The following is a 13,131-nucleotide window of genomic DNA, read 5'->3' as shown; positions in this document are numbered from 1 at the left end:
AAGCACTGATAGCTGGCATTACGGTGTCATACTTAAAATTGTTGAGATAGATATAGCGCGTTAGTTTTATAAAATTCACGTGATACTGAGAAATCAAAACAAAACAACAAAAATCAGAGGAACGTATCATATGGAAAAAGCATTGGAAATATCTCCTGAATGTTGCCAACTATGTCGCAGAAAAGTTATTGAAAAGAAATTAGTTAAAATTTATCCATCTTCCACTTCAGCTATTTCCATATAGAAATATTAAATTTTAAAATCATTCAATTCATAATTCCAGGTAATCAAGATTCAGCTTAGCGTTGGCCAAATTCATGTCGAACTCAGGTTTTTGATTCATTTCAAAAATTTTTAAGTAACCTAGCATTGTAAATGTATCTGCCAACTAAATTGTACAATAATTTTTAAAAAGCAATTTGTTGAATACAGAAATTCCCCTTGCATTTTAGCGATTTTTGTTTTGAATCAATTCAAGTCTTCAAGATTCAAAGTAATGAAGTTTCAATTTGTGCGTTAGCCGACTTTTGTGTTAAAGATGAATTTTTGGTTCAGCGATTGTTGATATTGGTATTCTTTTGAGCATTGTACAATAAGAATTTAAAGATTACAGAATTTACGAATGTTTTTTTTTGGATGTAATACTTTATTTCTTGTAATCAGGAATTTTCCAACCTTGACTTTGCATATATTGTCTGAGATCTTTTAACGAAATTGGAGGAAAATAAGGCCGAATGTATCGTCGACTCCACCATTGACTTTGACCTGCTTTACTGTCGCCAATCTTTGTAAATTCATATAGATAATGTTCAGCACGAATATACCTGGATAAAATATTGTTAATAACAATATATCATTTAAATTTTCAGATTTCTTATCGCAAATTACGATTATCTAGTGCTCATCGACAAAACCAAAATGGCTCGATTGGAAATGAAATGTTTGGCTCTCATATTTTCATAAGAACTCCCTTTAAAATCCGAAGGGAAGTTCTCAAACTTAAATTATATTATGACGAAAAAGAACAAAACTTCATTTCTTTATGTGAGTCATTTATCTAAGTTGATTGTTACAACGAGTGAAAAAAATGATTTGGTAACGCCCTGTACAAAAAAAATAGTCATTAAGATTATCACAAGTAAAAATATCAGTGGGAATGAAAGGAAACTTGCAACATTCGCAACACCTGTAGTGCTAGACACTCAATTATCTCAGAAAACAAAAGAACATGGGGTCAAAGTCTTGTGCTGACATCTTTTGACGTAAGAGTCTTTGTGCTGACATCTTTTGGCGTAAGAGTCTTTGTGCTTCTTTCAAATTAAACTTTTTTTTATGAAATTGGCGAATTAAATACATGGCACAATTTAATAATCAATTTTGGCACTGAAGCTTGCATTACAATTGCATGTGTAATGCTTTTTAATAAACTCGTGTGAAGCTCTAAATTCAAAAGTCCAATTTTGACAGCAATATTAAAACATCGACAAATTTTTCACACGGACATTAGTTTTCCACTAAGAAAGCTACATGGTGACTTCCCTAATGACGTACTAACCTAGGAGGATCACCATTTTCAAAAGGATTTATTGCTATGAGTGATGTTGCTCCAGGATCGTTGTTGAGAAGTTTAGCAGTAAGATGAATCAACCACGGGTTATCTTGAATTCTCTAAAAAGAAAAAAGATGTGCCCCTTTGTTTCTTATCTATTATTAATAAAATTGATCACACAGAAACATCACATACAGCTCAACAATTAGAAATAGCACAAAGAGTACAAAGTTGAAAAGTTCAAGTGTTCAAATTGGCTTACGGTTAAGAAAAATGAACTTAATTGGTGTAAATTCAATGCAAGGCAAACAACTATTCTATATTTTCTATAGATATTGTTACAAAATGTCATTGATTTAGCTTTGTTTTTAATTTAAGGTTCTTCTTCATAAATATTGTAAGAAAGTAATGAGCAAAATTAGGCTTTCATAAAGTTGACGAATTGACAGTTCACGTAGAGTTTCGGTTCAAAATTAAATCTATTCAAACAATATTATGTACTAAACCCAATTTATACAACAACGAATATCACAGAACAGTTATTCCACGCGAGTGAAATGAATGAAAAATTACTATCCGCAAAGTTTTTAATAAGCTAATTGTTATGTAACAACCTTTTCGACAAGCGCTTTAAGACTTCCGTTAAAGTAGCTACAGAATTTTTCTGCTGTTCTCTTTTTACTAAACCTGCTTAGACTTGAACAATTCAACTTTTGTTTAAGTGCAAAAACGAAGTAAATCAATGATAAGAGATTGCGCGATATCTGGTGCCGTGTTATAAATAATGAAAAAAATGGCACGTAAAGTCGAATTTAATTTATGTTAAAATATGAGGAAACGCGATCGTTATCCAATCAAATAAAGAGGTTATAAATTAACCTTCCGTGTTCGCTACAGTCTTATGCTAAGAAGCGGAGAGCTTCTTTATTGCGGAGGCTATTTAGTGATGAGTAATTATAACAATGGCGACATTATGCCTAGTGGGCCAAGTCGCTCGAATCGACAGTTGTGAATTCTTTGGTCGTACTAAAACGGTGACAAGTGAACATAAACTTCAAAAAGAGCGAGGAAAACTATTTTTATAAAAGGCGGAAAAAGCTTTCGAAGAAAAAGGCTTTTACAAGTCACTGTTGACGCGATAAAAACATCCGTTTCTACAATAATTACATTTCCTATACAAGCAATTAAGACAACATAAAGCGAGAGTCAAACGAACTAAAAGCACGTAAACATGACAACACATAATATGTTTTACTCAAAACTTTCCGAAACATGCAACAAGACAATCGACTATGATGTGATAGCATAGCCACAGGAACGCTCATTTGTCTACTGACGTCATCTTAGACGTCATAAATTGCTCTACGCAAAACTTTATGTATAATTTCCAAAACATGCAGGCAGAAAAAATTCAAAGTACGCAACAATATGTCGGTTAAACAACAAGCAAGTTGACGCCTTAATTGCGTCAGCACATAACTTTAAATTTCCTAAACATTGAAAGGTAATAAACCCTTAATAACCAAGCGCGAGATCCTTACGGAGAAATATCTGACCGAAGTCTTTTGTACAGACCGAGCGAGATCTGTACAAAGACAGAGGTCCGATATTTTTCAGTAAAGACTAAAAAAGCGAAGTTATTAGAAGGATTATTATATGACCTGAAACGAAGTTGCTTTCTTTCTCGTCCTTGCTGTTTTGTACGGGTTGACTTTCACTTTTCTAGTTTTCGTCAGTAAAAAATAAATCGTTTCAAATTGTATCGTCTGGATAGTTTAACTGCTTTCCAAGTGTTTTTCCCTCGACTCACATTCGTAAATGGTTTTTTGTTTTGTTTTTCTTGCGTTTTGCTGTTTGCTTTACGAAGTTAGCTTAAATTTGACAGTAAAATTACGCGTTTTGGACCGTGGTCGATTACAGAAAATAATGTACCGGTAAAAATGTTTCTGAGCCAATCAAAGCGCTATTTTGCCGGAAATGACGATTGCCATGTACTAAAATGTGATAAAAGATCGAAGACAACGTCATAAATTTCTATTCTTAGTTTTTCATTATGAATGGGTGATCCAAACAAAGATAAGTGTTTTTTCAAGCCTGAGCAAAAAAATGAGATTTTTCAAATTTCTAGAAATAACATTAAAAAATAGTATGATTGTATTATAATGTAAAGAATATACTAGCACATAACCTTAGTGCTTCTTCCTTCAGCTAGGTAAGCAAAGGATACCCATTGATATGTTATTTGAAATGAGTATACTTTGCTATGTACTATGTAGGAGTCAACGTTTATAAAAGTTTAACCATTTAATGCCTTGTTTTTATTCAGTTCAGTTTTCTTTGGCTTTATAATTTTATTCACATACGTCTCAGTATGTACCAAAGTGTTTGTCCAGTTTATTCACACAACCCAATTAGTCGGGCAGAGCAGAGTATATATACTCACAAACAATGCTCTAGTCTGAACAATCTGATGTCTTGCTAAATATGTTTCGTCAAATCATATTTGCGCAGATTTTTACCTTTGATACAAAACGAATTTTGTGAAGTTTCTCGATAAGCAGATAGCATATTCAGCATGCAAAGTAAAAAAACGTGAAAAGTTTTTCGATAAGCAGGTAGAATATTCAGCATGCAAAGTAAAAAACGAATTTTGTGAAAAAGTTTCTCGATAGGCAGGTAGAATATTCAGCATGCAAAGTAAAAACGAATTTGTGAAAAAGTTCTCGATAAGCAGGTAGAATATTCAGCATGCAAAGTAAAAAACGAATTTTGTGAAAAAGTTTCTCGATAAGCAGGTAGAATATTCAGCATGCATAGTACAATAACATGTGAAAAAACACAATGTGGTAAGATATTCTACTCTTCAAGGGAAGTGATCGATTCAGCATCATTATTTACGTTTCTTGACTTAAATAAACATCTCCCATATCCTTTCTCTATCTCAAACAAGAATTGTTTCATGAATTGCTTTCGTTGAAAACAAAAAGTTAGAAAAATGAAAAGTCAAATTGATTTTGATTTTAAGAAAAATCATATAACATGTTTGTAAATGTAGATCGTCCAGGTTGGTATAGTCCTGAGAAGGACTGTTTTTGTTGTTGTTGACTGACGTTTCGACAACCTTAGCGGTGGTCATCTTCAGAGTCAAAAAGATGTCTTCATTTGTCAGTCAACAACAACAAAAACAGTCCTTCTCAGGACCATACCAACCTGGACGATCGACATTTACAAACATGTGACTTGATGTAACGATACTCCCCGGTTCAAACCATTTACTTTAAAATCATGCAGTGCAAAAAAATGACAAAGGCGGAGTCAAAACTGCAAAATGCAGGTCGGTTTTAGAACGTCACATTCGAATTTTTTCAATAAAGTTCTAGTAATCGCTTCGGATCTCAACCCACTTCCATTACAAAATCCTGTCATATCAACAAAAACAAAATGGTTCTTACTTGAAATGCAGCAAACCACATTAGCCAATCAAGACGATAATGATACGGTGAAATGAAACATGGACGTCTCATGACATCACCAGGTTTACATTTGAACTCATAGTCGCGCCAAACAACATCATTACCGTGGACAGTCGAATTCCTTGTTCCTTGAAGAATTATCTCCGTCCGTTCTTTTGTCACACTACAACAAGTAAGTTGCCTTTAAACAAAACATAAGTACATGTAAATTTCAAGAGATTGCTACCGTGGACGCTATTTGAGAATATTTTCTTTATGTCACAGGTACTTCCCTCATTTGGTAAACTATTTGGTTTATCTTACAGAGTGTTTGCACGTGACGTCATGGCAGCCATGTTGGAGGAGTACATCAAAATGCCGATGCTCAGCATAGTATGAAATTAAAATAAATTCTTCAAACACTATATGAGATTTTTCTCCGCCAAAATCGTGACCGATAAACACACTGGATTGGCAAAAAGTATGATTCAGTTTTTCTTAATGTTTTATTCTTACCAAGATTGTTATATGCAGTGCGGTGTTTTGAAATTGATCGAAGATATGATCTTCGCACTTTGCTGGACAATTTAAGCAATTGTCTCATAAACCTGAAAAATGAGTCACCTGAATTTTTCAGGTTTATGAGACAATTGCTTAAATTGTCCAGCAAAGTGCGAAGATCATATCTTCATTCAATTATTCTTACCAAGCTGCCGTCCAAACGTCTTATCGATGGCCATGCCAATACTGCTATAACTTAATAAACGGGACGGTTTTAAGAAATTGTTTGTTCAAATAAAAAACAACCTTTACAGTAAGTGTCTTAGAAACTAAAATGTGCATCCTATAGAAAAGCATCTAATCACCAGGCACAACAACACATATTACAGAAAATAAACTAAGTCTTAAAAACTAGCTACAAAAATATAAAATGTAACCACACACACAAAAGTGTTTTGGACGGCCAGACTCTCCCCAGTCTTTCTCTTCCTCCTGTTTCTTTTAAGTTGTAAAGCACAAATTACTGAGCCTGCGATATCACTAACCTTCCAAATGCTCCATAAGTGTTGACAATACGAAGCGTTTCAAATGAAGTGTTCATAACTTGACGAGACGAAAAGAGATTTTGAACAACGGGAATACTGAGAAAAACCAACAACAAACCAAGAAAGACTTCAACAATCCATCTGATATGAAGACCTTGTCAAATAACAAAGAAAAACGTTTAACATGAAACAATAAAAGATGTCTTTTTAAATGTAAGAAAATTTAGGGGCGCAAATTAAACAACTGAATGGAAAAAATGTAAAATGAAGATAAGATATATTCCATCCACATTTATTTCAAACATTCAGAAGAAAGATAAGATGTCGTTTTACGACGAACCAAACATAATTTGTACGCATATGTTAAAAGAACTTTCTTTACAAGAACATGAAAATAGTGAATTCCAACACGATCTCTTACAAACATGGGAAAATATACAAAACATCGTATAAGCTCTTATAGATACATCCATCATGCTTGGTGGAACGTAATGGGCATGATTTCTGAATGATTTATTGGCTCCGCTTTTGTTTTCGGGCGACTAAACTCGAATTTTTCAAAACATTCATTCAGGGACCGCGTAAGATCGACAATTGGGGGGGGGGTTCTATTTTAGTAGTTCTTATTGAAATCAATTGTGCTTTGGATTAACACGGATTAAAACATACGAATATATGGATATCCCCCCCCCCCGAAATATCGATCCTGCGCTGCCCTGTCATTTCCAGTCTAAATATTGCTAAACCAATGAAACGCTTTTTAAAGAGCGATAACTTGCTAAAACAAAAGCTTTGAAGAAAAAAAGCCATTAAGTTCCAGGTTTTTTACCTTTTGGTGCTTTTGGTGATTTACCCTCATGAATGAGTTTGTTTAGTCGATTTACTTCCTGTCTTGCAAAGGATGTGGTAGAGAAAAGTGATGAAAGATTATGATCATTAAAACACATGATACTTGGTAGTATTGTCAGCCAGTTGAGGAAACTAAGATTTCCACTGAGAATTAGAACAACCTAAAAGTTTAAAAAAAAACGACAAATATTTGTATTCATGAAATATCTTATGCGGCTTTTTCCAATACACGCAGCACATTTACATGGAATCAAACGAACTACAGCTGCCTTGGAAAACCTTCCTTTGACAGTCTGCCATGATTTAATTGTTACGAAAGTCAAATAAAGGGTTCAAGCGAGAAGGTTAAAAGCCTTTTAGAGTCTTTACTCCATTAAAAGAAGAGTGAAAGTAAAGAAGAGTTTTCAATGCAGCAAACCAAAAACGTTCCAGAAATTTGTTCAACAATAAAAATTTAAATCTACATTCTAAAATCAATGAACCTAAAACATGAAATGAAAAGAGTCTTTCAGATAAGATGAAATGATACTGGTAAAATTCTTGGACCTATTTACAAACAAATAAAGATGGTGACTATTACATACAAACCTGAAAGACAATTTGTATCGTTCCACACAACATCGTAGGACGTCCTGGTATCAGTAAAAACCAAGGAGCAATGAGCTCAATAAAATGGTTTGACAATGTCTCAAATTTATGAAATATTTCCGGCGATTGATGAAAATAGTAGCTCAGAGGATTGGGAACAGGTTGTGTCTAAACAAAAGAAATGATTTCGTAACAGATATGGAGTCAGTTATACTTTATCATAAAGTTGTATTGGTGTTCATCAACGTAGCGTCCGTACAGCAAGGCTTGCATGCAATTCATTACACTTTAAAGTAGGGTACTGTGATTAGTTTATCCAGATAGGTTGGATACTTCACACGATATAAAGAAACACTCCACACTCTCTTTGTAATACATCAAGGTAAAGTGGATACTTCACACGATGTAAAGAAACACTCTACACTCTTTTGTAATACATCAAGGTAAAGTGGATACTGCACACGATGTAAAGAAACACTCTACACTCTTTTGTAATACATCAAGGTAAAGTGGATACTTCACACGATGTAAAGAAACACTTTACACTCTTTTGTAATACATCAAGGTAAAGTGGATACTTCACACGATGTAAAGAAACACTCTACACTCTTTTGTAATACATCAAGGTAAAGTGGATACTTCACACCATGTAAAGAAACACTTTACACTCTTTGTAATACATCAAGGTAAAGTGGATACTTCACACGATGTAAAGAAACACTTTACACTCTTTTGTAATACATCAAGGTAAAGTGGATACTTCACACGATGTAAAGAAACACTTACACTCTTTTGTAATACATCAAGGTAAAGTGGATACTCACACGATGTAAAGAAACATTCTACACTCTTTGTAATACATCAAGGTAAAGTGGATACTTCACACGATAAAAGAAACACTTTACACTCTTTGTAATACATCAAGGTAAAGTGGATACTTCACACGATGTAAAGAAACACTCTACACTCTTTTGTAATACATCAAGGTAAAGTGGATACTTCACACCATGTAAAGAAACACTTTACACTCTTTTGTAATACATCAAGGTAAAGTGGATACTTCACACGATGTAAAGAAACACTTTACACTCTTTTGTAATACATCAAGGTAAAGTGGATACTGCACACGATGTAAAGAAACACTCTACACTCTTTTGTAATACATCAAGGTAAAGTGGATACTGCACACATTTTTTATGCAGCCCGTATACTGAGCACTAGAATTCGTAGAATACCAAAGCAGAGTGTTTACTGCACATCATTTTATGCATACAGCCATAGTCATATGTTATATTTGACAAACCTGATAGTGGTAGTTCATACAAGTTAAATCTCTCCAGCATTGATCACCTCGTATTTTTATCATTCCCTTGATTGGATTGAAGAAGAAAATACTTCATTTCAATACTTCTCGTTAGATTTTACTACAAACTTTTACTACAAACTTCTATTTAGCAGGCATACAATTCCCGAACCCAGCCAACAACAGCCACAGAAAAGGGAGGCATATCCATATGCATTAATAAGTTTTATCTCCACACAATCAAAATTGATTTCAATAGGAACAAATAAAGTATTAATCTTCAGCGGCCTCTTGTCAATCGATAAAGAAGCTACTCACAGCGCCAAACATTATACGAAAAAGAAGCCAACGATATCCAAGTTTGACAACAACAGGGGTTGGGCTATAAACAGGAATTTGCTGAAGCTTGACAACTGGACAGAGGAATATTGCCAGGAATCCTGTCTCTAAAAGCTGCGACTCCCATCCTAAAGTAAGAAAAGATTATTGTGGAAACACACAAAGACGAAAACACAAAGACAAAATAATAATAATTTTACATGATCCGACTAGCTCGTGACCAGTTTTCTGGAGACTACAATGAGTCATGCCGTGTTAAATAGGAAGAAAACGAAGTAAAAGATAAATATACAAAATTCAAGTAATCCAGTTCCCCTCAGTCTGCTGCTCCTCCCTTTATTGTACTCTTTTTTGAAAGCCCGAACAAAATCATAATCGTAAAAATTCCAAATGATTTAAACGAGCAACATACCAAAAGAATACCTAAAAAGAGAATAAGCCCAATGAAATTACAACATTTTCAACTATGCAAATGCGTGTTATTTTTGACAGTACAGACATACGTCTCACGTGATGAGAAAACTTTACTGAGTCAATGAAACGTTTCCTAAAGTGTGTAAACGTTTGTAAATGATGATCGTCCAGGTTGGTATAGTCCTGAGAAGGACTGTTTTTGTTGTTGTTGACTGACGTTTCCACAACCTTAGCGGTAGTCATCTTTAGAGTCAAATGAGGAGTAAACGTCAGGTTAGCCGTATTTTTTATCTGGTTCTTACGTCATTGTATTGTGTGTACAGGAAATGTGTATTATCATTGTGGATAAGTGTGAAGTGTAATGTTTTTCGTTGATCGTTTGTTTGTATTGTGAATAAGTCGTTTGTAAGGTGCCGGTAATTGCTGTGATCTGTTCAGGGGGGTTTGTTCCAAGTTGGTACACCAACTTTCTAATGTAAGCCGTTGTCTATAGTCAGTACTGTAAGTAATGCATTTACAAACATGTAACGATACTCCCGGGTTCAAACCATTTACTTTAAAGTGAGTAAACTTACTAAAACAAATACTTAGAAGAAAATAATTACAAAGGTCAGGCAATCATTGCCGCCAACCCTGCACAAATTGGGGGGGACACATCTTCATTTTTTATGCTACGTATGTTAATTTCACTTTCAAAATAAGATAATTTCACAGCTTGTAATAATAGAATATACATGAATACCGCACTCTCAAATAATGTTGGATGACACCCACAGGCAAACTTCTCTTATAAAAAGTGGAAATTTAAAAAAGAAAACATTTTATGTACATTAAAGGATATGTGTATTTCCATGTACAGCACTCAATCTGAAGGGCCATGCCAAACATATACATTATGAATTTTACAACATGCACGTATGCTCCCTTTTAATAACATATTATTACATTATGAATTCAAAAATACATTATGAATTGACAAGACTATATTCCCTGATCATAACACCATACTCTCTAATAGCAATACCATGCTATGTAGTTAGTCTTAACACCATATTCTTTAAACATCACAAAATATTCTGATTATCCCTAAATATTTTCTAAAACTAACACCATATCAATTCTCTAATTATAAAACTTTGTATTACCATAACACCATAACACCATACTCCATAAACATATCATAAGATTTTCTAGCAAAACACCACACTCCCTAATGATAAAACCATACTATATAACCACAACATTATATTCCTTAATCATATCACCATAATATTTAACCATAACACGTACATGGTACCTCCCTAACCATAACACGTACACGGTACCTCCCTAACCATAACACGTACACGGAACCTCCCTAACTATAACACGTACACGGAACCTCCCTAACCATAACACGTACACTGTACCTCCCTAACCATAACACGTACACAGTGCCTCCCTAACCATAACAACATATTCCCTAATCATATCCCTACATTCTGTTAGAATCATAACACCACATTTTGTAATCATAATACTATAAACCACAATTACAGCAACCACATTTCTTAACAACAACACTATTTTCCCTAATCATATCACCATAATCCCTAATCGCATCTTCACGGTATATCCTTATCATGATAGTACAATCACCAATGACTGCATTAAAATATAAAGTAAATAATTTGAATGCGGGAGTATTGTTCTGTAATTGTAGATGTTGATTGTTAAAGGTGGGGGCAGACCTGGAGGGAATTTTAATGTTATATTGTTCACTGATGTTTCAATTTTCTTATTGGTACTCATCTTCAGAATCAAAAGTGAAGACAGCTGACTCTGAAGATCATTACGTACTACACAACAGCATTAAAACACAAACAGTTAAAAGTGAACATCTTTTCAGGACTGCATTAACATGTACAACCAACATCAACAAACATGTGTAAAAATATGTTGTAATGATTGATGATAACATGTAATAATCTTTATCAGATTATTAAATATATTACTAACCATCTTTGTCCGATGTTCACCAATGAATGATACAATATCCATAATGTCAACATCATAAACATATTTTGCATCCAAAATAAAGAATAAATAGAGAGATCAGGATACCAGCATAAGCAACCATATCAAGATAGAAGTCAATATTTTCAGGATTCACAGCCCAAAGCAAAGTAGGAACTGCTTGAAATGATGCTAGTCGAAACTGTGCACCAAAATGATTTTTTACCATTTTGAAGAAATTTGGAATTGGCAGAAGACCATTGCTTCCAATCAGTTGTTTGTTTTGATTTAGAGCCACAAGAAAAGCAACAACTTGAAAAGAAAATACAAGTTTTAGAAAGTATCCTGAATGAGCAGAACCTAGGAAAATAACATCACCAAAAGTATATCCTAAATTTAGTATAACCAATTTTATAACTTATGTGTGAGTCTATTTCAAAACTGGCAAAGCAAAATTGCAGTGTTTATGTCTTCCCTTTTGTAAATTAAGGGTATTCCCCTAAGGAATAGATGGACTTAACAGAAGTAGACCTTGGAGTCTTGGAGAAGCGATAAAGTCTAAAAGTGCGAAAAAAACTCGCAATCTCATTTATTTTATACCCACAGGAGAAACAAAACAAATCCATAATCGAATAAAAATTGTACTTACAATACACAAACGCTAATGACCTTAAAAATACAATCCTGGTAAGCCAGTATGTTTCACATTTAAATGCGTCTGGTAATATCGGAGAATCGGCTTTATTATTTCTTTTTCGTACAAGATTATTGTCTTTTTCAGGACTTTTGTCTCTCTGACTAACGATATTTTCACGACGATTTCGAACAGTACCAGCAGAATTGACAGCCATATTTTGTCAACAGAGATATTGGTCAAATTATATTATCAACTTACTTCCATCCGCTAAAAATATATATTTAAAAATGAAAGCATATATTTCGGTGATATGTGCATTGCTGATCTTCACCACATTAAAATAATTCAGCAATTTTTAATGTAATTTAAGCTCTACCACAGATTTCCATCATTAAGAACATTTTACTTTCACGCTCTTCCTTAGTCGTTGCGGTACTTCTCTTCAGGTAATCTTCACCATCTTCACGAAACTCTCTTGATAATGAATTGGTCAACATTTTCCCTTACATAACTGGGGTTTACATCTCTCAATGTATAACTTATTAAATACTGCATTTCATCTCTTCATTTATGTTACATACACATCCCTTTTGTCAACTTTAAGTTCATCTTACAAATGATATGGTAAACAGCTCTCTGGCTTCTTAAGAAATCAGATATATTTGATCTAATGTATCTGATCTCCCTACACATGGATATATTGATCTCTCCTGGCAATGGTATTCTTAATCTCTGTGAAAACTTTGGTGTCCCTGAATCACCCTCTCAGTTATGATAAGCAAAAGTATTGCTTTATTCACATTGCTCCAACGACCAAGTTCAGGTAAGTGGAAACAAGCCTCTGACCTTTATTCATTTATTATCTTTGATAATAATTCTTACATAACCTATTTAACAGCTATTGTTACATTGCAAGGACCCTGCGCTGTCCAGATTAGTTATGCATGTTTTTCAAATTA

The 13,131-nt window shown here is 33.9% G+C and overlaps 1 protein-coding gene and 1 long non-coding RNA gene across 2 annotated transcripts; one reads left to right on the top strand and one right to left on the bottom strand.

The window, feature by feature from the left end:
* The first annotated feature begins 118 nt into the window (after positions 1-118).
* LOC124455080 lies at positions 119-628 on the top strand. The gene is made up of 2 exons (XR_006951696.1): positions 119-283; positions 453-628. It is a non-coding gene; the product is annotated as an uncharacterized LOC124455080 (long non-coding RNA).
* Positions 544-12,633, bottom strand: LOC124455060 (lipase maturation factor 1-like). Its single transcript, XM_047005813.1, is given in 13 exon segments — positions 544-824; positions 1,556-1,668; positions 5,002-5,185; positions 6,048-6,201; positions 6,877-7,057; positions 7,485-7,652; positions 8,788-8,853; positions 9,106-9,254; positions 9,539-9,549; positions 11,539-11,608; positions 11,611-11,847; positions 12,185-12,439; positions 12,549-12,633. Coding segments are annotated over 12 exon segments (1,713 nt in total). The 5' UTR covers positions 12,387-12,439; positions 12,549-12,633; the 3' UTR covers positions 544-646.
* Between the last annotated feature and the right edge of the window lie 498 nt (positions 12,634-13,131).

Source organism: Xenia sp. Carnegie-2017, unplaced genomic scaffold, assembly GCF_021976095.1.
Source record: "Xenia sp. Carnegie-2017 unplaced genomic scaffold, XeniaSp_v1 HiC_scaffold_3, whole genome shotgun sequence".
Taxonomy (NCBI): Eukaryota; Metazoa; Cnidaria; class Anthozoa; order Malacalcyonacea; family Xeniidae; genus Xenia; species Xenia sp. Carnegie-2017.
The sequence above is the reverse complement of the archived record's forward strand: the minus strand, read 5'-3'. Positions and strand labels throughout refer to the sequence as shown.